This window comes from Leptosomus discolor, unplaced genomic scaffold (genome assembly GCF_034619465.1).
Source record: "Leptosomus discolor isolate bLepDis1 unplaced genomic scaffold, bLepDis1.hap2 HAP2_SCAFFOLD_67, whole genome shotgun sequence".
In the NCBI taxonomy this organism is placed as follows: Eukaryota; Metazoa; Chordata; class Aves; order Leptosomiformes; family Leptosomidae; genus Leptosomus; species Leptosomus discolor.
In genome coordinates this window covers 523,178-549,172 of record NW_028237828.1, presented here as the reverse complement: position 1 = coordinate 549,172, position 25,995 = coordinate 523,178, and the positions used below count along the sequence as shown (strand labels likewise).

Sequence of the window (25,995 nt, the reverse complement as noted above, 5' to 3'; positions counted from 1 at the left end):
GTTCTTTTACAGTCTGTGGCCGAGGGGTCTGGCATACGGCTTCTTTCCGGGCTTGCCCCAAGGACCGTTGCCCTGCACTGATCTCATACCCTAAGTATGTAACCTGCTGCAAAGTCACTTGTGCCTTGTTTCGGGACACTCAGTACGTCTGAAGCCCAAGAAAAGTTAATAAACTTACAGTCCAGGTGACACAGGCTTCTCTGGGTTTAGTTGCAATGAGGATGTCATCCACGTATTGTAGTATTTTTCCTTCTTCCGATGGTGGTTCCCGTAATTCCAAATCTTTCGCTAGTTGGTTCCCAAAGATGGTAGGGCTGTTCTTGAAACCTTGTGGCAACACCGTCCCTGTGAGCTGGGTCTTCAAACCACTCTTAAGGATTTCCCACTTGAATGCAAAACTTTTCTGACTGGCTTCATGGAGAGGGAGGCAAAAGAAGGCATCTTTTACTTCTAAAACTGTAAACCAAATTTGTGGGAGGACATTTATGAAATAAGGGACATGTGAACAATCCAGCCTTTCCAGAGAATCCGAGCTGGGACGTACCAGAACTGCGGAAAGCATAAACAACTTCCGGTGCAGGGAGCATGAACATCTTACAGGTGCAGGAGAAGAGACAGCCGCCAGTAATGACGCAGTTTTAATTCTTGAAGAAGATGGGTGTGAACATCTGTGAACGTGACTTGAACACGACTCGCAATGTAGCCAATCAGGTTGGACTATGGGCTGTTATTTGTGATGAAGCCAATCAGTATTTATTGGGTGTGGTCGAGGGTTATAAATTGCACTGGAAACACGGAAATAAAGGTTCACTTGTTAGATCACATTGATCGTGTCAGTGTCCTCACGCAGCTCCCGCAAGTGGCGCCCGAACAGGGACCCTCAGATTCCTCAGAACAAAGTTGCAAGACTTGGAGAGGAAGAGGGTGGAAGGCCGACCGAAAGAGATCCGCTGCCCCAGCGGAGTAATAAAGAAAAAAGAGATAAAAAGATTATCAGCGATCCACCCAGTCGCTAAGCGGTGACTCACATAGTTACCAGGAAGGAGGAGAGAAAAGGAAGGTGCGCACCTCATCATGAAACGATTACGGAATCTCACCCTGATCAGGTGAGCGGTCGGGGAGACAGATGGGGTTGGACAAGCAACAGGAGGCTGTCCTAAATCTGCTCCAACACATACTCTCAGTGAGAGGACTCAAGTATGAATCCTCGGCTCTTAAAGGGCTGTTATTATGGGCATGGAATAGAAGTTTAATCTCTTCCGTGGGAGTTGCTTTTGAACTCGCTACGTGGGAGGCCATAGATAAAGAGTTATTGGAAGATATAAGTTCGGGGGGAGCGAGAGCAAAAGAAGCAGGCAAGTACACCACGTTATGGAAATTGCTTATGGAGATGTTGCATAGTATGAATGCTGAAAGAGCTGCTGCAGCTTCTGCCTTTGCTGCCTTTACCCCCTCCTCTGGCGATTCCTCGCCAACAACTACTACTTCTATTTTTTCTACGCAAATTTCTGTTCCTGTTCCACCTCCCTTTACCCCTGCTAATCAGACACAGACCACGAGTTCGGGGGCTGGTGGGGCCACCGCGGGGACCGCACCCTCGGAGGAGGAGGTGCGCCATAATGGTGCCGACCCGATAGAATTAAGAAGGGACTCGGAAGAGAATGCGGAAAAACTACAAGGGGGTGTGGGCAAAGAAAAGGGGGAAGTACGTGAACCAGCAGACCCACCCAAATCCCACCCCTATCCTGAATACACAGCGACCCACCCAACATCCCGCCCTTATGGCAACGTCACAACAACCTGCCCAAAATCCCGCCCTTATCCCACCGTCACAACGGCCCGCCTACAGGAAGACTCTCTTTCTCCAGGGATCATGTTGAAACAAAAGCAGAAAAAGGAGCTGCTTGATGAAGTCCTACAGCAACTCATAAACAAACTATCGGTACTCAATACGGCAGCGGACAGCAACAAGAAGAATCCAGAAAACGCTGCGATTCATAATCCTTTTGCTGTACCGTCATCACTACCAGTGCCTTTGTCGCAAATGCCTGTGCCAACTACTTCATTGTCAAATACGCTATTAAGTGAACAAGAAGCAGGACGAAGATGGAAAGGAGTTATTCGTGGTGCCTTAATTGAAGGAAATTTTCTTCCTTCTGCCTTTCCTATCATTACAGATCAGGCAGGAGGTGGAAAATGGGAACCGTTTGATTGGAAAATCCTTGAAACATTCAGCAGTATCACAATATGGGCTTCAATCTAGTTATACTCAACAATTATTACAATTTATTTTTACAGCAGATGTTCTGTTACCATATGATTCACAACAGGTTGCTAACATTCTTTTGTCCCCTTCTCAACAGCTTATGTTTACCAAGGCATGGCAACAGCTCTGTGACCGCGAAGCTGCACGACCTCGGCAGCAGGGAGATCCATTGTATGGTATACAAGCCCAAATGTTAATGGGCCAAGGTCCTTTTGCAAATACAGGCTTACAACACGGTTTTATAGGAGAGGTATTACAATTGTCACAGCAGTTAGCTTACCAAGCAATGATTTCAATCAGGGAACCAGGAAAGATATATACCTTTGCCAATATTAAGCAGGGTCCACAAGAAAGTTTTCCTTCTTTTATTGATCATTTAGATCAGGTTATTAAAAGTCATCCAGATTTGGATGAGGGAATGAAGAAAAAGGTTTTTAAAATGTTTGCCTTTGAGAATGCTAATGATACAACAAAAAGAGCTTTAAGTACCCTACCCAGAGATGCACAAGTAGCTGATATGCTTAAAGTTATAGAACGCACCAATGGTACCGCGTCCTTACTTGCTGCTGCTGTATACAGTGCTGTTCGACCCCTCATAGATAGAAAGGAGGGAGGCAAGCAAAAGAGATGCTTCAATTGCGGGACAATGGGTCACTTTATCAGCCAAGGTAAACTCATTTCAGTCCCTCTGTAAATCAAACTTCCGCAGTTACACGGCGTACCAAATTCTAATCGCGCTGTAGGTTTGTGCTTGCCAGGCAGGTTTAAAAAGTGCTTAATTTTTCAGTCATTGCAATAGGGTCAAAGCAGGTCCTTGTTTTAAAACTATTTTTTTTGAACTGTCTTATGATCTGTATGTGTCTGGTCAAAGATAAAGCTTCATAATGCTATTTTTATTCATGATGTTAACTGGCTGTAAAATATGACACATTTTATCTAAAGCAGGCAAAGAAATTCAGGATTCATTTACAGGTTGCCTATAAAGTTGTGTAATTTGAAAAGCAGTGTTCATTATGAAAGAGCTCAAGTTGCTTGTAAAGATAATCTAATTAAAAAAGATGATGGAAAAAGGAGGATCTGCATAAAACATATAAAAGCCTTTGACAGATTTCTTAAAGTGCAATAGAGAATGGAAAATACCTGCTTGATAACACATAGTTGTTATTGAGTTTTCTCAGATTCAGTTGACAACCCAGAGGCGACAATCTCTGTCCGGCTGCAGGAGCCGCTGAGGACTGGGACTCCCTGGGCACGCCCCGGGACCCTTTCTCGGAGGGACTCCCTGACTCATCTGGCTCGCTGCAGGGGCAGACACGGTCCATCTACGGAAAAAGGTATTCTTTCTGGTCTGTTTCTGTAATTTGCTAAATGTTCACACTGTGCACCGATCGGCATTGATGTCAACGTGTATTTTCACCCCTCGCACTGATATTTAACTACGTGAATGGGGTTAGTCTGCTTAATGCTATAGTTGCTACTGTAGTGATCATATTTGCAAGCGTCTTCTGATGTCTTTTGTGTGAATGGTGTAAAGGAGCTCCTTGTGTGATAGTGTAAAACTGGTTATCAATATTTGAATGTGTGAGTGAGACACAGTGTTACTGTTATCATTATATATAAGATATTTTGTTAACCGCACTTTGCCGCTTTTCACAAAAAAAAAAAAAAAAAGACACGTGGGACAGGTACTGCACAGACTGGTGAAACTACACGACATGTTGAGCGACATCTTTATGCATGCTTTGCTGTTTTAGGCATTCCACTTGAAATTAAGACAAACAACGCACCTGCTTATGCTTCGCTTTGCTTTGCACGTTTTTGCAATCTTTGGGGTATTAACCATCGTACAGGTACACCTCACTCTCCTACTGTCAGGCAATTGTTGAGCGCTCTCACCAGACACTAAAAGCAACATTGTTAAAATAAAAAGGGGGAACCCAGGGTTGGTTGCCTAATGATCAACTGATGAAAGCATTGTATGTTTTGAATTTTTTAAGTCTAGCAGGTAACAGTGAGGAGCCACCAATGTTAATACACAGCAAAGGAATGGGTTCATTCTGGGAAGGGCTTCTAGAATTGCTTTATCATTATTTTTGCCAGGAGCTGTTGGGGGCAATGCCTTGCGTGAACTATCGCATTTAGCATGCTGGACTGCTAAGAAAATTAATCTGACTTCAAGCATACTAACAGAATTGCTGGAAGATGTAGATAGTGTTAGACATGCAGTATTACAGAATAGAGCTGCTATAGTTTTTTTTGTTATTGGTATTAGGTCATGGGTGTGAAGATTTTGAGGGATTGTGTTACATGATTCTTTCTGATCATTTCACAAGCATATACAAAATCTGCAAAAGAATATTAAAAAGATTGGCATTGATCATTCTCCCCTGGACGTGGGGTTGAGTTCTTGGGGTATAAGTGAATGGTTACTACACTGGGTAAAGTATGGTATCCTTATTGTTATCATGATATGAATTGTACTGCTGATGCTACCTTGTATCCTACAGTACATAAGCTCAATGATCGAGCAGGCTGTAAAACAAGTCTGGATTGTGCAAAAAAAAAAGAAGGGGGATGTGTGGGAGGACATTTATGAAATAAGGGACATGTGAACAATCCAGCCTTTCCAGAGAATCCGAGCTGGGACGTACCAGAACTGCGGAAAGCATAAACAACTTCCGGTGCAGGGGGCATGAACATCTTACAGGTGCAGGAGAAGAGACAGCCGCCATTAATGACGCAGTTTTAATTCCTGAAGAAGATGGGTGTGAACATTTGTGAACATGACTTGAACATGACTCGCAATGTGGCCAATCAGGTTGGACTATGGGCTGTTATTTGCGATGAAGCCAATCAGTATTTATTGGGTGTGGTCGAGGGTTATAAATTGCACTGGAAACACGGAAATAAAGGTTCACTTGTTAGATCACATTGATCGTGTCAGTGTCCTCACGCAGCTCCCGCAACTCTCATTTGCAATGTGTTTCCATGACATTCCATTAGAATTAGAAGTTCTGGATCATTCCATTGCATTCCGTGGCAATGAGGAGTTCCAAAGCATTACATGGCATTCCATGGCAACTAGAATTTTGAGAGAGTTTCTGTGGCATTCATCGGCAACTGTTGTTTTTGATGTGTTTCCATGGCATTCTAAGGCAAGTAGAATTTCTGCAGCATTCCATGGCAACTAGTAGTTCCACAGGGTTTCTATGGCATTCCATGGAACCTAGGAGTTCCAGTGCATTTCTATCACATACCATGGCAACTAGAAGTTCCGAAGTGTTCCTTTCAATTCCATGGCAACTAGAAATTCCAGACCGTTCCGTACCATTCAATGGAAAGTAGTAGTTACAGAGCTTTTTATAGTATTAGGTTGCAACTAGAAGTTCCAGAGAGTTTCTATGGCATTCCATGGCAACTAGAAGTTCCAGTGTCTTCCATAGCATTCCGTGGCAACTTGTAGTTCCAGAGCATTTCTATGGCATTAAATGGTAAACAGAATTTCTTCAGCATCCCATGGCATTCCATGGCAACTAGTAGTGCCAGAGCATTTCTATGTCATTCCATGGCAGCTAGAATTGTGAGAGGGTTTCTCTGGCACTCATCAGCAACTATTATTTGTGATGTGTTTCTATGGCATTCCATGGCAACTAGAATTTCTGCAGCCTTGCAATGCATTCCATGAAAACACGAAGTTCAAGAGTGTTCCATTTCATTCCGTGGCAACTAGAAGTTCCAGAGCGTTTCTACGGCATTCGATGGCCTCTGGTAGTTCCAGAGGGTTTATTTGGCATTGCATTGCAACTAGAAGTAGCGGAGCATTCCATGGTATTCCATGGCAACTAGTAGTTCCAGAGAGTTTCTATGGCGTTCCATGGCAACTAAGAGTTCCAGACCGTTTCTATCGCATACCATGGTAACTAGAAATTTCGGAGCATTCCATTGCATTCCATGGCAACTAGAAATTCCAGAGCGTTCCACACCATTGAATGGCAAGTAGTAGTTCCTAATCTTTATACAGTATTAGGTGGTAAACTAGAAGTTCCAGGGAGTTTCTATGGCATTCCATGGCTACTGGAAGTTCTGCCGCATTCCCTGGCATTTCATGACAGCTAGACGATCCAGGGTGTTCCATTGCATTCCATGGCAACTAGAAATTCCAGAGCGTTTAATACCAATCAAGGGCAAGTCGTAGTTCCAGAGCTTTTTATGGTATTAGATAGCAACTAGAAGTTCCAGAGAGTTTTATGGCATTGCATGGCAATTAGAATTTCCGGAGCATTCCAATGCATTCCATGGCAATTAGAAGTCTTTCATAGCGTTCTGTGGCAACTTGTATTTCCAGAGCGTTTCTATGCCATTACATGGCAACTATTATTTGATATGTGTTTCCATGACATTCCATTGCAACCAGAAGATTCGCAGCGTTCCGTGGCATTCCATACCAACTAGTATTTCCAGAGCATTTCTATGGCATTTTGATGTCAACGAGGAGTTCCGCAGCGTTTCATGGCATTCCATGGCAATTAGTAGTACTATACAGTTTATATGGCATTCTATGGCTACTAGAAATTCCAGGGGGTTCCGTGGCAAGTAGAAGTTTCAGTGTGTAACATAACATTCCATGGCAACTAGTAGTTCCAGAGTGTTTCTATGACACTCCATGGCAACCAGGAGTTCCAGAGTGTTCCATGGCATTCCATGGCAACTAGAAGTTGCAGAGCGTTTGTATGGCATTCCATGTCAACTAGACTTTCTGCAGCATCTAATGGCATTCCATGACAAATATTATTTGCGATGTGTCTCCATGGCATTCCATTAGAATTAGAAGTTCTGGATCGTTCCATTGCATTCCATGGCAACTACAATTTTGAGAGGGTTTCTGTGGCATTCATCGGCAACTGTTATTTGCAATGTCATTCCATGCAAACTAGAAGATCCGCAGCGTTCCATGGCATTCCATGCCAACTAGTATTTCCAGATCATTTCTTTGGCATTTTGATGGAAACGAGGAAGTCCTCAGCGTTCCGTGGCATTCCATGCCAACTAGTATTTCCAGAGTATTTCTATAGCATTTTGATGGCAATGAAGAGGTCCGCAGCGTTCCATGGCATTCCATGTCAACTAGAAGGTCCTGAGCGTTCCATAGCATTCCATGGCAACTTGTCGTTCCAGAGCGTTTCTATGGCATTCCATGGCAACTAGAAGATCCAGAGCGTTTCTATGGCATTTCATGGCAACTGTTATTTGCGATGTGTTTCCCTGACAATCCGTTAGAATTAGAAGTTCTGGATCGTTCCATTGCATTCCATGGTAAGTAGGAGTACCAAAGCATTACGTGGCATTCCATGGCACCTAGAATTTTGAGAGGCTTTCTGTGGCATTCATCGGCATCTATTGTTTGCGATGTGTTTCCGTGGCATTCCATGGCAACTCATAGTTTTGCAGCGTTCCATGGCATATCATGGCACTAGAAGTTCCGGAGAGTTCCATTGCATTCTATGGAAGCAAATAGTTCCAGAGTGTTTCTATGGCATTCCATGGCAACTAGGAGTTCCAGTGCATTTCTATCGCATACCATGGCAATTAGAGGTTCCAGAGCGTTCCATTGCATTCCACGGGAACTAGAAATTCCACAGCGCTCCATACCAATCAAGGGCAAGTAGTAGTTCCGTAGCTTTTTATGGTGTTAGGTGGCAACTAGAACTTCCAGAGAGTTTCGATGGCTTTCGATGGCAACTAGAAGTTCCGGATCATTCCATTGCATTCCATGGCAACTAGAAGTTCCAGAGCATTCCATAGCGTTTCGTGACAACTTGTAGTTCCAGAAAGTTTCTATGGCATTTGATGGCGACCAAGAGTTCCAGAGTGTTCCATGGCATTCCATGGCAACTGGAAGTTCCAGAGCATTTCTTTGGCATTCCATGGCAAATCGTAGTTCGAGGGAGTTCCTATGGCATTCCATGACAACTGTTATTTCTGAAGTTTCCATGACATTCCATTAGAATTAGAAGTTCTGGATCGTTCCATTGCAATCCACGGGAAGTAGGAGTTCCAAAGCATTTCATGGCAACAACAATTTTGAGAGGGTTTATGTGGCATTCTTCGGCAACTATTATTTGTGATGTGTTTCAATGGAATTCCCTGGAAACTAGGATTTCTGCAGCGTTCCATGACATTCTATAGCAACTAGTAGTTCCAGAGCGTTTCTATGGCATTCCATGGCAACTAGGACTTCCAAGGCTTATCTAACGCATACCATGGTAACTAGAATTCCAGAGCATCCCATTGCCTTCCATGACAACTAGAAATTCCAGAGCGTTCCATACCAATCAAGGGCAAGTAGTAGTTACACAGCTTTTTATGGTATTAGGTGGCAACTGGAAGTTCCAGAGAGTTTCTATGGCATTCCGTGGCAACTAGAAGTTCCAGTGTCTTCCATAGTGTTCCGTGGCAACTTGTATTTCCAGAGCGTTTCTATGGCATTTCATGGTAACTTGTATTTGCGATGTGTTTCCATGGCATTCCATGGCAACTAGTAGTTCCAGAACCTTTCTATGGCATTCCCTGGAAATTAGGACTTCCGGAGCGTTCCATCGCATTCCATGGCAACTAGTAATTACAGAGAGTTTCCATGACATTCCGTGGCAACCAGAAGATCCGCAGCGTTCCGTGGGATTCCATGCCAACGAGTATTTCCAGAGCATTTCTATGTCATTTTGATGGCAATGAGGAGTTCCGCAGCGTTTCATGTCATTCCATGGTAACTAGTAGTTCTAGACAGATTATATCGCATTCCATGGCTACTTGAAATTCCAGAGGGTTCCGTGGCAAGTAGAAGTTCAAGTGTATTCCATAACATTCCATGTCAACTAGTAGTTCCAGAGCGTTTCTATGACACTCCATGGCAACTAGGAGTTCCAGAGTGTTCCATGGCATTCCATGGCAACTAGAAGTTCTGGAGTGTTCCATTGCATTCAATGGCAACTAGGAGTTCGAGCGCATTTCTATGGCATTCCATGGCAACTAGTATTTCAAGAGCATTTCTATTGCATACCATGGAATCCAGAAATTCTGGAGCTTTCAATTGCATTCCATGGCAACTAGGATTTCCAGAGCATTTCTATCGTATACCATGGGATCTAGAATTTCCAGAGCGTTCCGTTGCATTGCACAGCAACTAGAAATTCCAGACCGTTCTATACCAATCAATGGCAAGCAGTAGTTCCAGAGCTTTTTATGGTATTCCATGGCAACTAGAATTTCCAGAGAGTTTCTATGTCATTTGACGGCAGTCAGAAGTTCCAGAGCATTCCATGGCATTCCATGCCAACTAGAAGTTCCAGAGAGTTTCTACGGCATTCCATGGCAACACTTATTTGCGTTGTGTTTCCATGACATTTCATTAGAATTAGAAGTTCTGGATCGTTCCATTGCATTCCATGGTAAGTAGGAGTTCCAAAGCATTACATGGCATTCCATGGCAACTACAATTTTGAGAGGGTTTCTGTGGCATTCATCGGCAATTATTATTTGTGATGGGTTTGATGGCATTCCATGGCACCTAGGAGTTCCAGAGAGTTTCTATGGCCTTCCGTGGCAACTAGAATTTCCAGAGCGTTCCATGGCATTCCATGGTAACTAGTAGTTCTGGACAGTTTATATGGCATTCCATGGCATCTAGAAATGCCAGAGGGTTCTATGACAAGTAGAAGTTTCAGTGTGTTCCACAGCATTCCATAGCAACTAGTAGTTCCAGAGCGTTTCTACGGCATTCCATGGCAACACTTATTTGCTTTGTGTTTCCATGACATTCCATTAGAATTAGAAGTTCTGGATCGTTCCATTGCATTCCATGGTAAGTAGGAGTTCCAAAGCATTACATGGCATTCCATGGCAACTACAATTTTGAGAGGGTTTCTGTGGCATTCATCGGCAATTATTATTTGTGATGGGTTTGATGGCATTCCATGGCACCTAGGAGTTCCAGAGAGTTTCTATGGCCTTCCGTGGCAACTAGAATTTCCAGAGCGTTCCATGGCATTCCATGGTAACTAGTAGTTCTGGACAGTTTATATGGCATTCCATGGCATCTAGAAATGCCAGAGGGTTCTATGACAAGTAGAAGTTTCAGTGTGTTCCACAGCATTCCATAGCAACTAGTAGTTCCAGAGCGTTTCTATGGCACTCCATGGCAACTAGGAGTTCCAGTGCATTTCGATCGCATACCATGGGAACTGGAACTTCCGGTGCGTTCCATTGCATTCCATGGCAACTAGAAATTCCAGACCATTCCATACCAATCAAGGGCAACTAGTAGTTCCAGAGCTTTTGATGGAATTAGATAGCAACTTGAAGTTCCAGAGAGTTTCTATGGCATTCCATGGCAACTAGAAGTTCCAGAGCATTCCATATTGTTTCGTGGAAACTTGTAGTTCCAGAGTGTTTCTATGGTATTTGATGGCAACTACTAGTTCCAGAGCGTTTCTATGGCACTCCATGGAAACCAGGAGTTCCAGAGCGTTCCATGGCATTCCATGGCAAATAGTAGTTCCAGACATTGCATATCTTTCCATGGAAAATAGTAGTTCCAGAGCGTTTCTATGGCATTCCATGGCAACTAGTAGTTCGAGGGAGTTCCTATGGCATTCCATGTCAGCTCTTATTTGTGATGTGGTTCCATGACATTCCATTAGAAGTAGAAGTTCTGGATCGTTCCATTGCATTCCATGGTAAGTAGGAGTTTCAAAGAATTACATGTCATTCCATGGCAACTACAATTTTGAGAGCGTTTCTGTGTCATTCATCGACAACTATTATTTTCGATGTGCTTCATGGCATTACATGGCAACGAGTAGTTCCAGAGCCTTACTATGACATTGCATGGTAACTAGAAATTACAGAGCGTTTTTATGGCATTCCACAGCAACTATTACTTGCCATGTGCTTCCATGATATTCCATGGCAACTAGAATATCCGCAGCGTTCCGTGCCATTCCATGCCATCTAGTGTTTCCAGGGCATTTCTATGGCATTTTGATGGCAACGAGCTGTTCCGCAGAGTTTCATGGCATTCCATGGCAACTACTAGTTCTAGACAGTTTATATTGCATTCCATGGCTACTTGAAAATCCAGAGGGTTCCATGGCAAGTAGAAGTTCCAGTGTGTTCCATAGCATTCCATGGCAACTAGTCGTTCCAGAGGGTTTCTATGGCACTCCATGGCAACCAAGAGTTCCAGAGCGTTCCATGGCATTCCATGGTTACAAGAAGTTCTAGAGCGTTTCTATGGCAATCCATGGCAACTAGTCGTTCCAGAGCATTTCTATGGCATTTTGATGGCAACGAGGAGTTCCGCAGCATTTCACGGCATTCCATGGCATCTAAAAGTTTCAGAGCGTTGCATGGCCTTCCATGGAAACTAGTAGTTCCAGAGCGTTTTTATGGCATTCCATGGCAACTAGAAGTTCCAGAGCGTTCCATGGCATTCCATGGCAACTAGTATTACAGAGCGTTTCAATGCCATTACATGGCAACTATTTTTTGCGATGTGTTTCCATGGCATTCCATGGCAACTAATAGTTCTGGAGAGTCTATATGGCATTCCATGGCTACTAGAAATTCCAGAGGTTTCCGTGGCAAGTAAAAGTTCCAATGTTTTCCATAGCAATCCATGGCAACTAGTAGTTCTGGAGAGTTTCTATGGCACTCCATGGCAACCAGGAGTTCCAGAGCGTTCAATGGCATTCCACGGCAACTAGAAATTCCAGAGTGTTCCATACCAATCAAGGGAAAGTAGTAGTTCCAGAGCTTTTGATGGTATAAGTGGGCAACTAGAAGTTCCAGAGAGTTTATATGGCATTCCATGGCAACTAGAAATTCCAGAGCATTCCATATCGTTTCGTGGCAACCTGTAGTTCCAGAGCGTTCCTATGGCACTCCATGGGAACCAGGAGTTCCAGAGCATTCCATGGCATTCCATGACAACTAGAATTTCCAGAGCGTTCCATAGACTTCCACGGAAGCTAGTATTTCCAGAGCGTTCCACGGCGTTCTATGGCAACTAGTAGTTCTGGAGAGTTTTTATGGCATTCCTTGGCTTCTAGAAATGCCAGAGTGTTCCGTGGCAAGTAGAAGTTCCATTGTGTTCCATAGCATTCCATGGCAACTATTAGTTCTAGACAGTTTATATGGCATTCCATGGCTACTAGAAATTCCAGAGGGTTCCGAGGCAAGTAGAAGTTCTAGTGTGTTCCATAGAATTCCATGGTAACTTGTAGTTCCAGAGCGTTTCTATGGTACTCCATGGCAACCAGTATTTCCAGAGCGTTCCATGGCATTCCATGGCAAGTAGAAATTCCAGAGCGTTTCTGTGGCATACCATGGCAACTCTTATTTCCGATGTGTTTCCATAACATTCCGTTAAAATTAGAAGTTCTGGATCGTTCCATTGCATTCCATGGTAAGTAGGAGTTCCAAAACATTACATGGCATTACATGGCAAGTAGAATTTTGAGAGGATTTCTGTGGCATTCATCGGCAACGATTGTTTCTGATGTGTTTCGATGACATTCCATGGCAACTAGAAGTTTTGCAGTGTTCCATGGCATTTCATGGCAAGTAGAAGTTGCGGAGCGTTCCATTGCATTCCATGGCAACGAGGAGTTCCTGAGCATTCCATAGCATTCCATGGCAAGTAGAAGTTTCAGTGCGTTTCTATGGCACTCCATGGCAACCAGGAGTTCCAGAGCGTTCCATGGCATTTCACGGCAACTAGAAGTTCCAGAGCGTTTCTATGGCATTCCATGGCAACTAGAAGTTCCAGTGTCTTCCAGAGCGTTCCGTGGCAATTTCTAGTTTCAGAGCATTTCTATGGCATTCCATGGCAACTGGAATTTCTGCAGCATCCCATGGCATTCCATGGCAACTAGTAGTTCCAGAGCCTTTCTATGGCATTCCATGGCAACTAGTAATTACAGAGCGTTTCTACTGCATTACATGGCAACTTTTATTTGCGATGTGTTTCCATGACATTCCATAGCAACTACAAGATCTGTAGCGTTCCGTGGCATCCCATGCCAACCAGTATTTCCAGAGCATTTCTATGGCATTTTCATGGTAAAGAAATGTTCTGCAGCGTTTCATGGCATTCCTTGGCAACTAAAAGTTCCAGAGCGTTGCATAGCTTCCCATGGAAACTAGTAGTTCCAGAGCGTTTCTATGGCATTCCACGGCAACTAGAAGTTTCGGTGCATTCCGCGGCATTGCATGGCAACTAGTAATTCTGGACAGTTTATATGGCATTCCATGGCTACTAGAAATGCCAGAGGGTTCCGTGGCAAGTAGAAGTTCTAGTGTGTTGCATAGCATTCCTTGGCAACTAGTAGTTCCAGAGCGTTTCTATGGCACTCCATGGCAACCAGGAGCTCCAGAGCGTTCCATGGCATTCCATGACAACTAGAAGTTCTGGAGCGTTCCATTGATTCCATGGCAAATAGTAGTTCGGAGACTTTCTATGGCATTCCATGGCAACTAGGAGTTAAAGTGCACTTCTATCGCATACTATGGGAAGTAGAAGTTTTGGAGCGTTCCATTGCATTCCATGGCAACTATAAATTCCAGAGCGTTCAATAACAATCAAGGGCAAGTAGTAGTTCCAGAGCCTTTTATAATATTAGGTGGCAACTAGAAGTTCCAGAGAGTTTCTATGGCATTCCATGGCACCTAGAAGTTCTAGTGTCTTCCATAGCGTTCCATGGCAACTTGTATTTCCAGAGCGTTTCTATGGCATTCCATGGTAAATAGAATTTGCAGAGAATTCCACAGCGTTTCCTGGCAACTTGTAGTTCCAGAGCGTTTCTATGGCATTCCGTGGCAACTCTTATTTGCGATGTGTTTCCATGACATTCCATTAGAATTAGAAGTTCTGGATCATTCCTTTGCATTCTATGGTAAGTAGGAGTTCCAAAGCATTACATGGCATACCATGGCAACTACCATTTGGAGAGGGTTTCTGTGTCATTCATCGGCAACTATTATTTGCGATGTGTTTCATGGCACTCCATGGCAACTAGTAGTTCCAGAGACTTTCTATGACATTCAATGGCAACTAGTAGTTACAGAACGTTTCTACGGTATTACATGGTAACTATTATTTGCGATGTGTTTCCATTACATTCCAAGGCATTTAGAAGATCCGCAGCGTTCCATGGCATTCCATGCCAACTAGTGTTTCTAGACCATTTCTATGGAATTTTTATGGTAACGAGGAGTTCCGCAGCGTTTCATGGCATTCTATGGCAACGAGAATTTCCAGAGCGTTCCATAGTCTTCCATTGAAACTAGTAGTTCTGGACAGTTTATATGGCATTCCATGGCTTCTAGAAATGCCAGAGGGTTCCGTGGCAAGTAGAAGTTCCAGTGTGTTCCATGCATTCCATGGCAACTAGTAGTTCCAGAGCATTTCTATGGCATTCCATGGCAACTAGGAGTTACAGTGCACTTCTATCGAATAGCATCGGAAACGAGAGTTTCCGGAGCGTTCCATTGCATTCCATGGCAACTAGAAATTCCAGAGCGTTCCATACCAATCAAGGGCAAAGAGTAACTCCAGATCTTTTTATGGTATTAGGTGGCAACTTCAAGTTCCAAAGGGTTTCTATGACATTCCATGGCAACTTAAATTTCCAGAGCATTCCATTGCATTCCATGGCAACTAGTAGTTCTGGAGCGTTCCATTGTATTCCATGGCAACCAGAAATTCCAGAGTGTTCCATACCAATCAAGGGCAAGAAGTATTTCCAGAGCTTTTGATGGTATTAGGTGGCAACTAGAAGTTCCAGAGAGTTTCTATGGCGTTCCATGGCAAGTAGAAGTTCCAAAGCATTCCATAGCGTTTCAAGGCAACTTGTAGTTCCAAAGCGTTTCTATGGCATTTGATGGCAACTAGAAGTTCTGGAGCATTCCATAGCCTTCCGTGGCAACTTGCAGTTCCAGAGCGTTCCATGGCATTCCATGGGAAATAGTAGTTCCAGAGTGTTTCTATAGCACTCCATGGCACCTCTTATTTGCGATGTGTTTCCATGACATTCCATGGCAACTAGAAGATCCGCAGCGTTCCTTGGCATTCCATGCAAACTAGTGTATCTAGACCATTTCTATGGCATTTTGATGGCAACGAGGCGTTCTGCAGCGTTTCATGGCATTCCATGGAAACTAGAAATTCCAGAGCGTTCCATACCAATCAAGAGCAAGTAGTAGTGAAAGAGCTTTTTATGGTATTAGGTGGCAACTAGATATTCCAGAGAGTTTCTATGGCATTCCATGGCAACTAGACGTTCCAGAGCATTTCATAGCGTTTCGTGGCAACTTGTAACTCCAGAGCTTTTCTATGGCATTTGATGGCAACCATACATTCGAGAGCGTTCCATTGCATTCCACAGAACTAGAAGTTCCAGAGAGTTTCTATAGCATTCCATGGCAAATAGGAGTTCCAGTGTGTTTCTATCGCATTCCATGGCAACTAGAATTTCCGGAGCGTTCCATTGCATTCCATGGCAACTAGATATTCCAGAGTGTTCCATACCAATCAAGGGCAAGTAGTAGTTCCAGAGCTTTTTATGGTATTAGGTGGCAACTAGTAGTTCCAGAGCCTTGCTATGGAATTCCATTGCAACTAGGAGTTCCGGAGCGTTCCATAGCATTCCATAGGAACTACTAATTACAGAGCGTTTCTATGGCATTACATGGCAACTATTATTTGCGAAGTGTTTCCATGACATACTATGGGAACTAGAAGATCCGCAGCGTTCCTTGGCATTCCATGCCAACTAGTTTTCCAGAGCATTCCTATGGCATTTTGATGGCAACGAGGAGTTCCGCAGCGTTTCATGTCATTCCATGGCAAGTAGAATTTCCAGAGAGTTCGATAGCCTTCCATGGAACCTAGTAGTTCCAGAGAGTTTCTATGGCATTCCATGGGAAATAGAAGTTCCAGAGCGTTCCATGACATTGCATGGCAACTAGTAGTTATGGACAATTTATATGGCATTCCATGGCTTCTAGAAATGCCAGAGGGTTCCGTGGCAATTAGAAGTTCCAATGTGTTCCATAGCATTCCATGGCATCTAGTAGTTCCAGAGCGTTCCATGGCATTCTATGGCCATTAGAATTTCTGGAGCGTTCCATTGCATTTCATGGCAAATATTAGTTCCTGAGCGTTTCTATGGCATTCCATGGCAAGTAGAAGTTCCAGTGTCTTCCATAGCGTTCCGTGGCAATTAGTAGTTCCAGAGCGTTTCTATGGCATTCCATGGCAACTGTTATCTGCGATGTGTTTCCATGGCATTCCATGGGAACTAGTAGACCCAGAGTATTTCTATGGCATTCCATGGCAACTAGAAGTTCTGCAGCATTCCATGGCATTTCATGGCAACTAGACGTTCCGGAGCGTTCCATTGCATTCCATGGCAACTTGTAGTACCAGAGCGTTTCTATGGCATTCCATGGCAAGTAGGACTTTCAATGCGTTTCTAACGCATACCATGGTAACTAGAATTTCAGAGCGTTCCGTTGCATTCCATGGCAACTATAAATTCCAGAGCGTTCAATAACAATCAAGGGCAAGTAGTAGTTCCAGAGCCTTTTATAATATTAGGTGGCAACTAGAAGTTCCAGAGAGTTTCTATGGCATTCCATGGCAACTAGAAGTTCCGGAGCGTTCCAATGCATTCCATGGCACCTAGAAGTTCTAGTGTCTTCCATAGCGTTCCATGGCAACTTGTATTTCCAGAGCGTTTCTATAGCATTCCATGGTAAATAGAATTTGCAGAGAATTCCACAGCGTTTCCTGGCAACTTGTAGTTCCAGAGCGTTTCTATGGCATTCCGTGGCAACTCTTATTTGCGATGTGTTTCCATGACATTCCATTAGAATTAGAAGTTCTGGATCATTCCTTTGCATTCCATGGTAAGTAGGAGTTCCAAAGCATTACATGGCATTCCATGGCAACTACCATTTGGAGAGGGTTTCTGTGTCATTCATCGGCAACTATTATTTTCGATGCTTTTCGTGGCATTCCATGGTAACTAGTAGTTCTAGAGAATTTATATGGCATTCCATGGCTACTAGAATTTCCAGAGGGTTCCGCGGCAAGTAGAAGTTCCAGTGTATTCCATAGCATTCCATGGCAACTAGAATTTCCAGTGCATTTCTATGGCACTCAATGGCAACCAGGAGTTCCAGAGCGTTCCATGGCATTTCATGGCAACTAGAAGTTTCGGTGCGTTCCATGGCATTGGATGGCAACTAGTAATTCTGGACAGTTTATATGGCATTCCATGGCTACTAGAAATGCCAGAGGGTTCCGTGGCAAGTAGAAGTTCTAGTGTGTTGCATAGCATTCCTTGGCAACTAGTAGTTCCAGAGCGTTTCTATGGCACTCGATGGCAACCAGGAGCTCCAGAGCGTTCCATGGCATTCCATGACAACTAGAAGTTCTGGAGCGTTCCATTGATTCCATGGCAAATAGTAGTTCGGAGACTTTCTATGGCATTCCATGGCAACTAGGAGTTCCAGTGCACTTCTATCGCATACTATGGGAAGTAGAAGTTTTGGAGCGTTCCATTGCATTCCATGGCAACTAGAAATTCCAGAGCGTTCCATACCAATCCAGGGCAAGTAGTAGTTCCAGAGCTTGTGATGGCATTACGTGGCAACTAGAAGTTCCAGAGAGTTTCTATGGCACTCCATGGAAACCAGGTGTTCCAGAGCGTTCCATGGCATTCCATGGCAACTAGTAATTACAGAGCGTTTCTACTGCATTACATGGCAACTTTTATTTGCGATGTGTTTCCATGACATTCCATGGCAACTAGAAGACCCGCAGAGTTCCTTGACATTCCATGCCGATGAGTGATTCCAGACCATTTCTGTGGCATTTTGATGGCAATGAGGAATTCCACAGCGTTTCATGGCATTCCATGGCAACTAGTAGTTCTGGAGTGTTCCATTGCATTCCATGGCAACTAGTAGTTCCAGAGCATTCCTATGGCATTTATGGCAACTAGAAGTTCAGAGCATTCCATAGCGTTTCATGGCAACTTGTAGTTCCAGAGCGTTACCATGGCATTTGATGGAAACTAATAGTTCCAGAGCATTTCTATAGCACTCCATGGCAACCAGGAGTTCCAGAGCGTTTCTATGGCATTCCATGGCAACTCTTATTTGCTATGTGTTTCCATGACATTCCATTATAATTAGAAGTTCTGGATCGTTCCAGTGCATTCCATGGTAAGTAGGAGTTCCAAAGCATTACATGGCATTCCATGGCAACTACCATTTGGAGAGGGTTTCTATGGCATTCCATGGCAACTCTTATTTGCGATGTGTTTCCATGACATTCCATTAGAATTAGAAGATCTGGATACTTCCATTGCATTCCATGCTAAGTAGGAGTTCCAAAGAATTACATGGCATTCCATGGCAAATAGAATTTTGAGAAAGTTTCTGTGGCATTCATCGGCAACTATTATTTGCGATGTGTTTTCATGGCATTCCGTGGCTACTAGAAGTTCCAGAGCCTTTCTATTGCATTCAATGGCAACTGGTAGTTCCAGAGGGTTTATTTGGCATTCCGTAGCAACTAGAAGTACCGGAGCATTCCATGGCAACTAGAAGTTCCAGAGTGTTCAATGGCCTTCCGTGGAAACTAGTAGTTCCAGAGCGTTCCACGGCATTCCATGGCAACTAGAAGTTCTGCAGCGTTCCATGGCATTCCTAGAAGTTCCAGAGCGTTTCTGTGGCATATCATGGCAAGTATTATTTGCGATGTGTACCCACGACATTCCATGGCAACTAGAAGTTCGAGAGCGTTCCACAGCATTCCTTGGCAACTAGTAGTTCCAGGGAGTTTCTAATGCATTCCATGGCAACTGTTATTTGCGATGTGTTTTCATGACATTCAATGGCAACTAGGAGATTCAGACATTCCATAGCAGTCCATGGCAACTAGTAGTTCCAGGGAGTTTCTATGGCTTTCCATGGCAACCATTATTTGTGATGTGTTTCCATGACATTCCATGGCAACTGGGAGTTCCAGTGTGTTTCTATCGCATACCATGGCAACTAGAAGTTCCAGAGCGTTCCATTGCATTCCATGGCAACTAGAAATTCCAGAGCATTCCATACCAATCAAGGGCAAGTAGTAGTTCCAGAGCTTTTGATGGTATTAGGTGGCAACTAATATTTCCAGAGCATTTCTATGGCATTCCATGGCAACTAGAAGTTCCAGTTCTTTTCTATCACATTACATGGAAACGAGGAGTTCCACAGCCTTCCATGGCATTCCATGGCAACTAACATTTCCATAGCATTCCATAGCATTCCATCGAAATTCTTATTTGGGATGTGGTTCCATGGCATTCCATGACAACTAGGAGTCTCAGAGCGTTCCATTGCATTCCATGGCAACTAGTAGTTCCAGAGCTTTTCTATGGCATTCCATGGCAATCGGGAGTTCCAGTGCGTTTCTATTGTATACCATGGCAATTATAAGTACTGGAGCGTTCCATACCATTCCATGGACACTATTATTTGCGATGTGTTTCCATGACATTCCATGGCAACTAGGAGTTTCAGAGCGTTCCATGGCATTCCATGGCAACTAGAAGTTCCGGAGCGTTCCATTACATTCCATGGCAACTAGAAATTCCAGAGCGTTTCATACCAATCAAGGGCAAGTAGTAGTTCCAGAGTTTTTTATGGTATTAGGTGGCCACTAGAAGTTCCAGAGAATTTCTATGGCTTTCCATGGCAACTAGAATTTTCGGACCGTTTCATTGCTTTCCATGGCAACTAGAAGTTCCAGTGTCTTCCATAGCGTTCCATGCAAACTTGTAGTTCCAGAGTGTTTCTATGGCATTCCATGGCAACTAGAATTTCTGCAGCATCCGATGGCATTCCATGGCAACTAGTAGTTCCAGGGAGTTTCTATGGCATTCCATGGCTACTAGGAGTTCCAGTGCATTTCTATTGCATACCATGGCAACTAGAAGTTCCGGAGCGTTCCATTGAGTTCCATGGCAACTAGAAATTCCAAGCGTTCCATTCCATTCAATGGCAAGTAGTAGTTCCAGAGGTTTTTATGGTATTAGGTGGCAATTTGAAGTTCCAGAAATTTTCGATTGCATTCCATATCAACTAGAAGTTCCAGAGCGTTCCATAGCCATTCCATGGCAACTACAATTTCGAGAGGGTTTCTGTGGCATTCATCGGCAACTATTATTTGTGATGTGTTTCCATAGCCATTCCATGGCAACTAGTAGTTCCAGAGCCTTTCTATGGCATTCCATGGTAACTAGTTCCGGAGCGTTCCGCAGCATTCCATGACAACTAGTATTTAAGGGGTGTTTCAATGGCATTCCATGACAATTAGAAGTTCCAGAGCGTTCCATGGCATTCCATGGCAACTAGTATTTTCAGAGGGTTTATTTGGCATTCAATAGGTACTAGAATTTGCAGAGTGTTCCATGGCATTCCATGGCAACTAGTATATCTAGAGCGTTTCTATGGCATTCCATGGGAACTAATAGTTTCAGAGGGTTTATTTGGCATTCCATGGCAACTAAAAGTTCAAGAGCGTTCCATTCCATTCCATATCAACCAGTAGTGCCAAAGCGTTTCTATGGCACTACCTGGAAACTAGTAGTTCCAAAGTGTTTTTATGGCATTCCGTGGAAACTAGGACTTCCAGAGCGTTCCATGGCATTCCATGACAACTAGTAGTTCCAGAGCGTTTCTATGGCATTCCATGGCAACTAGAAGTTCCAGAGTGTTCCATGCCATTCCATGGCAACTAGTACTTACAGAGCGTTTCTATGGCATTCCTGGCAAATAGGATTTCCAGAGTGTTTCTACGTCATTCCATTTCAACTATGAGTTCTGGAGGGTTCCATGGTATTTTGTGGCAACTAGAATTTTGAGAGCCTTTCTATGGCGTTTAACAGCAGGTATTGTTTGCGATGTGTTTCCATGACATTCCGTAGCATCTAGAAGTTCCGAAGCGTTCCATGGCATTCCATGGCAACTAGAAGTTCCAGAGCGTTTTATAGAATTCCATGGCAACTAGTTGTTCCAGAGCCTTTATTTGGTATTCCATGGCAATTAGAAGTTTTATAGTATTCGATAGCATTCCATGGCAAGTGGTAGTTCCAGAGCATTTCTATGGCAGTTCATGGCAACTAATATTTTCAGAGGATTTATTTGTCATTCCATGGCAACCAGTATTTCCAGAGCATTTTTATGACATTCCATGGCAACTAATATTTTCAGAGGATTTATTTGGCATTCCATGGCAACTAGTATTTCCAGAGCATTTCTATGGGGTTCCATGGCAACTAGCATTTCCAGAGCGTTTCTATGGCATTCCATGGCAACTAGGAATTCCGCAGTGTCCCATGCATTCCATGGCAACTAGGAGTTCCAGAGCATTCCATGGCATTCCATGGCAACTAGTAGTTCCAGAGCATTTCTATGGCATTCCATGGCAACTATTATTTGCAATGTGTTTCCATGACATTCCATGGCAACTAGAAGATCCGCAGTGTTCCATGGCATTCCATGCCAACTAGTATTTCCAGAGCATTTCTATGGCATTTTGATGGCAACGAGGAGTTCCGCAGTGTTCCATGGCATTCCACGGCAACTAGAAGTTCCAGAGGATTCCATAGCATGCCATGGACACTAGAAGTTCCAGAGTGTTTCTACGTCATTCTGTGGTAACTAGGAGTTCCGGAGGGTTCCACTGCATTCCATGGCAACTAGAATTTTGAGAGCGTTTCTATGTCATTCAATGCAACTATTATTTGCCATGTGTTTCCATGACTTTCCATGGCAACTAGGAGTTCCTGAGTGTTCCATGTCATTTCTTGGCAACTATTAATTCCAGAGCGTTTTTATGGTATTATATGACAACTAGAAGTTTTGCACCGTTTTATGGCATTGCATGGCAACTATTATTTGAGATGTGTTGCCGTGATATTCCATTTCAACTAAAAGTTCTGCAGCATTTCATGATATTCAATGGCAACTAGAAATTCCATTGTGTTCCATGGCATTCCATGGAAACTAGATATTCCAGAACGTTCCATAGCATTGCATGGTCAGTAGTAGTTCCAATGCGTTTCTATGCCATTCCGTGGCAGCTACTATTTGTGGTGTGTTTCCATGACATTCCATTGCATCTACAAGTTCCACAGCCTTCCACTACATTCCATGGAAACTAGAATTTCCAGAGCGTTCCTGAGCATTCCATGGCAACTAATATTTCCGGAGTGTTTCTATGGCACTACCTCGCAACTAGTACTTCCAGAGCGTTCCATAGCATTCCATGGCAACTAGAAGTTCCAGAGTGTTTCTCCGTCATTCCATGGCTACTAGGAGTTACAGAGCATTTCTTTGGCATTCCATGACAACTCGTAGTTCGAGGGAGTTTCTATGGCATTCCATGGCAACTGTTATTTCCAAAGAGTTTCCATGACATTCCATTAGAATTAGAAGTTCTGGATCGTTCCATTGCACTCCACGGGAAGTAGGAGTTCCATAGCATTTCATGGCATTCCACTGCAACTACAATTTTGAGAGGGTTTCTGTGGCATTCTTCGGTAACTATTATTTGCAATGTGTTTCAATGGAATTCCATGGCAACTAGGAGTTCTGCAGCGTTCCATGACATTCTATGGCAACTAGTAGTTCCAGAGCGTTTCTATGGCATTCCATGGCAACTAGGAGTTCCAGAGTGCTTCTATCGCATACCATGGTAACTAGAAGTTATGGAGCGTTCCATTCATTCCATGGTAACTAGAAATTCCAGAGCCTTCCATACCATTCAATGGCAAGTAGTAGTTCCAGATCTTTCTATGGTATTAGTTGGCAACTAGAAGTTCCAGAAAGTTTCCATTGTGTTCCATGGCAACTAGAATTTCCAGTGCCTTCCATAGCGTTCCGTGGCAACTTGTAGCTCCAGAGAGTTTCTGTGGCATTCGAGGGCACCTAGTAGTTCCAGAGCGTTTCCATGGCTTTCCATGGCAACTAGAAGTTCTGCAGCATTCCCTGGCATTTCATGAGAACTAGACGTTCCGGAGTGTTCCATTGCATTCCATGGCAACTAGTAGTTCCAGAGCGTTCCTATGGCATACCATGGCAACTAGGACTTCCAAGGCTTATCTAACGCATACCATGGTAACTAGAATTCCAGAACATCCCATTCCCTTCCATGACAGCTAGAAATTCCAGAGCGCTCCATACCAATCAAGGGCAAGTAGTAGTTACACAGCTTTTCATAGTATTAGGTGGCAACTGGAAGTTCCAGAGAGTTTCTATGGCATTCCGTGGAAACTAGAAGTTCCAAGTCTTCCATAGCGTTCCGTGGCAACATGTATTTCCAGAGCGTTTCTATGGCATTCCATGGTAACGTGTATTTGTGCTGTGTTTCCATGGCATTCCATGGCAACTAGTAATTACAGAAAGTTTCCATGCCATTCCATGGAAACCAGAAGATCCGCAGCGTTCCGTGGCATTCCATGCCAACTAGTATTTCCAGAGCATTTCTATGGCATTTTGATGGCAACGAAGAGTTCCACAGCGTTTCATGGCATTCCATGGCAAGTAGAATTTCCAGAGCGCTCCATAGTCTTCCACGGAAACTAATAGTTCCAGAGTGTTTCTATGGCATTCCATGTCAACTCTTATTTGCAATGTGTTTCCATGACATTCCATTAGAATTAGAAGTACTGGATCGTTCTATTGCATTCCATGGTAAGTAGGAGTTCCAAAGCATTACATGGCATTCCATGGCAACTACCATTTTGAGAGGGTTTCTGTGGCATTCATCGGCAACGATTATTTGCGATGTGTTTCATGGCATTCCATGGCAACTACTAATTCCAGAGACTTTTATGCATTCCTTGGCAACTAGTAGTTACTGAGCATTTCTATGGTATTACATGGCAACTATTGTTTGCGATGTGTTTCAACGACATTCCATGGCAACTAGAAGATCCGCCGCGTTCCGTGGCATTCCATGCCAACCAGTGTTTCAAGAGCATTTCTGTGGCATTTTGATGGCAAGGAGGAGTTCCGCAGCATTTCATGGCATTCCATGGCAACTAGAAGTTCCAGAGCGTTGCATAGCCTTCCATGGAACCGACTACTTCCAGAGCGTTTCTATGGAATTCCATGGCAACTAGTAGTTCTAGACAGTTTATATGGCATTCCATGGCTACTAGAAAACTCAGAGGGTTCCATGGCAAGTAGAAGTTCCAGTGTGTTCCATAGCATTCCATGGCAACTAGTACTTCCAGAGGGTTTCTATGGAACTCCATGGGAACCAGGAGTTCCAGAGCGTTCCATGGCATTCCATGGCAACTAGAAGTCATGGAGCTTTCAATTGCATTCCATGGCAACTAGTAGTTCCAGAGGCTTTCTATGGGATTCCATCGCAACTAGAAGTTGAGAGCATTCCATAGCGTTTCATGGCAAATTGTAGTTCCAGAGCGTTGCTATGGCATTTGATGGCAACTAGTAGTTCCAGAGCCTTTTTATAGCACTCCATGGCAACCAGGAGTTCCAGAGCGTTCCATGGCATTCCATGTCAACTAGTAGTTCCAGAGACTTTGTATGACATTCCATGGCAACTAGTAGTTACAGAGCGTTTCTACGGTATTACACGGTAACTATTATTTGCGATGTGTTTCCATGACATTCCATGGCAACTAGAAGATCCGCAGCGTTCCTTGGCATTCCATGCAAACTAGTGTTTCCAGACCATTTCTATGGCATTTTGATGGCAACGAGGCGTTCTGCAGCGTTTCATGGCATTCCATGGAAACTAGAAATTCCAGAGCGTTCCAGACCAATCAAGAGCAAGTAGTAGTGAAAGAGCTTTTTATGGTAGTAGGTGGCAACTAGATATTCCAGAGAGTTTCTATGGCATTCCATGGCAACTAGACGTTCCAGAGCATTTCATAGCGTTTTGTGGCAACTTGTAACTCCAGAGCTTTTCTATGGCATTTGATGGCAACCAGAAATTCCAGAGCGTTCCATTGCATTCCAGGGAACTAGAAGTTCCAGAGAGTTTCAATAGCTTTCCATGGCAAATAGGAGTTCCAGTGCGTTTCTATCACATACCATGGCAAATAGAAGTTACGGAGCGTTCCATTCGATTCGATGGAAACTAGAAATTCCAGACCGTTCCATACCATTCATTGGCAAGATATAGTTCCAGAGCTTTTGATGGTATAAGCTGGCAACTAGAAGTTCCAGAGAGTTTATATGGCATTCCATGGCAAATAGAAGTTCCACTGTCTTCCAGAGCGTTCCATGGCAACTTGTAGCTCCAGAGTATTTTTATGGCATTACATGGCAACTATTATTTGCGATGTGTTTCCATGACATTCCATGCAAACTAGAAGATCCGCAGCGTTCCATGGCATTCCATGCCAACTAGTATTTCCAGATCATTTCTTTGGCATTTTGATGGAAACGAGGAGGTCCTCAGCGTTTCGCGGCATTCCATGCCAACTGGTATTTCCAGAGTATTTCTATGGCATTTTGATGGCAATGAGAAGGTCCGCAGCGTTCCATGGCATTCTATGTCAACTAGAAGGTCCTGAGCATTCCATAGCATTCCATGGCAACTAATAGTTCCAGAGCGTTTCTATGGCATTCCGTGG

At 43.7% G+C, this 25,995-nt stretch overlaps 1 protein-coding gene across 1 annotated transcript in view; it reads right to left on the bottom strand.

Annotated features, from left to right (window-relative positions):
• Positions 1-1,538: 1,538 nt before the first annotated feature.
• Positions 1,539-25,995, bottom strand: part of LOC147412707 (serine/threonine-protein kinase PAK 3-like) — a 78,202-nt gene continuing 53,745 nt past the window's right edge. The window contains exon 7 of the mRNA XM_086481098.1: positions 1,539-1,672. Coding sequence (XP_086337224.1) covers positions 1,539-1,672 — 134 coding nt within the window. The remainder of the gene's footprint in view (positions 1,673-25,995) is intronic.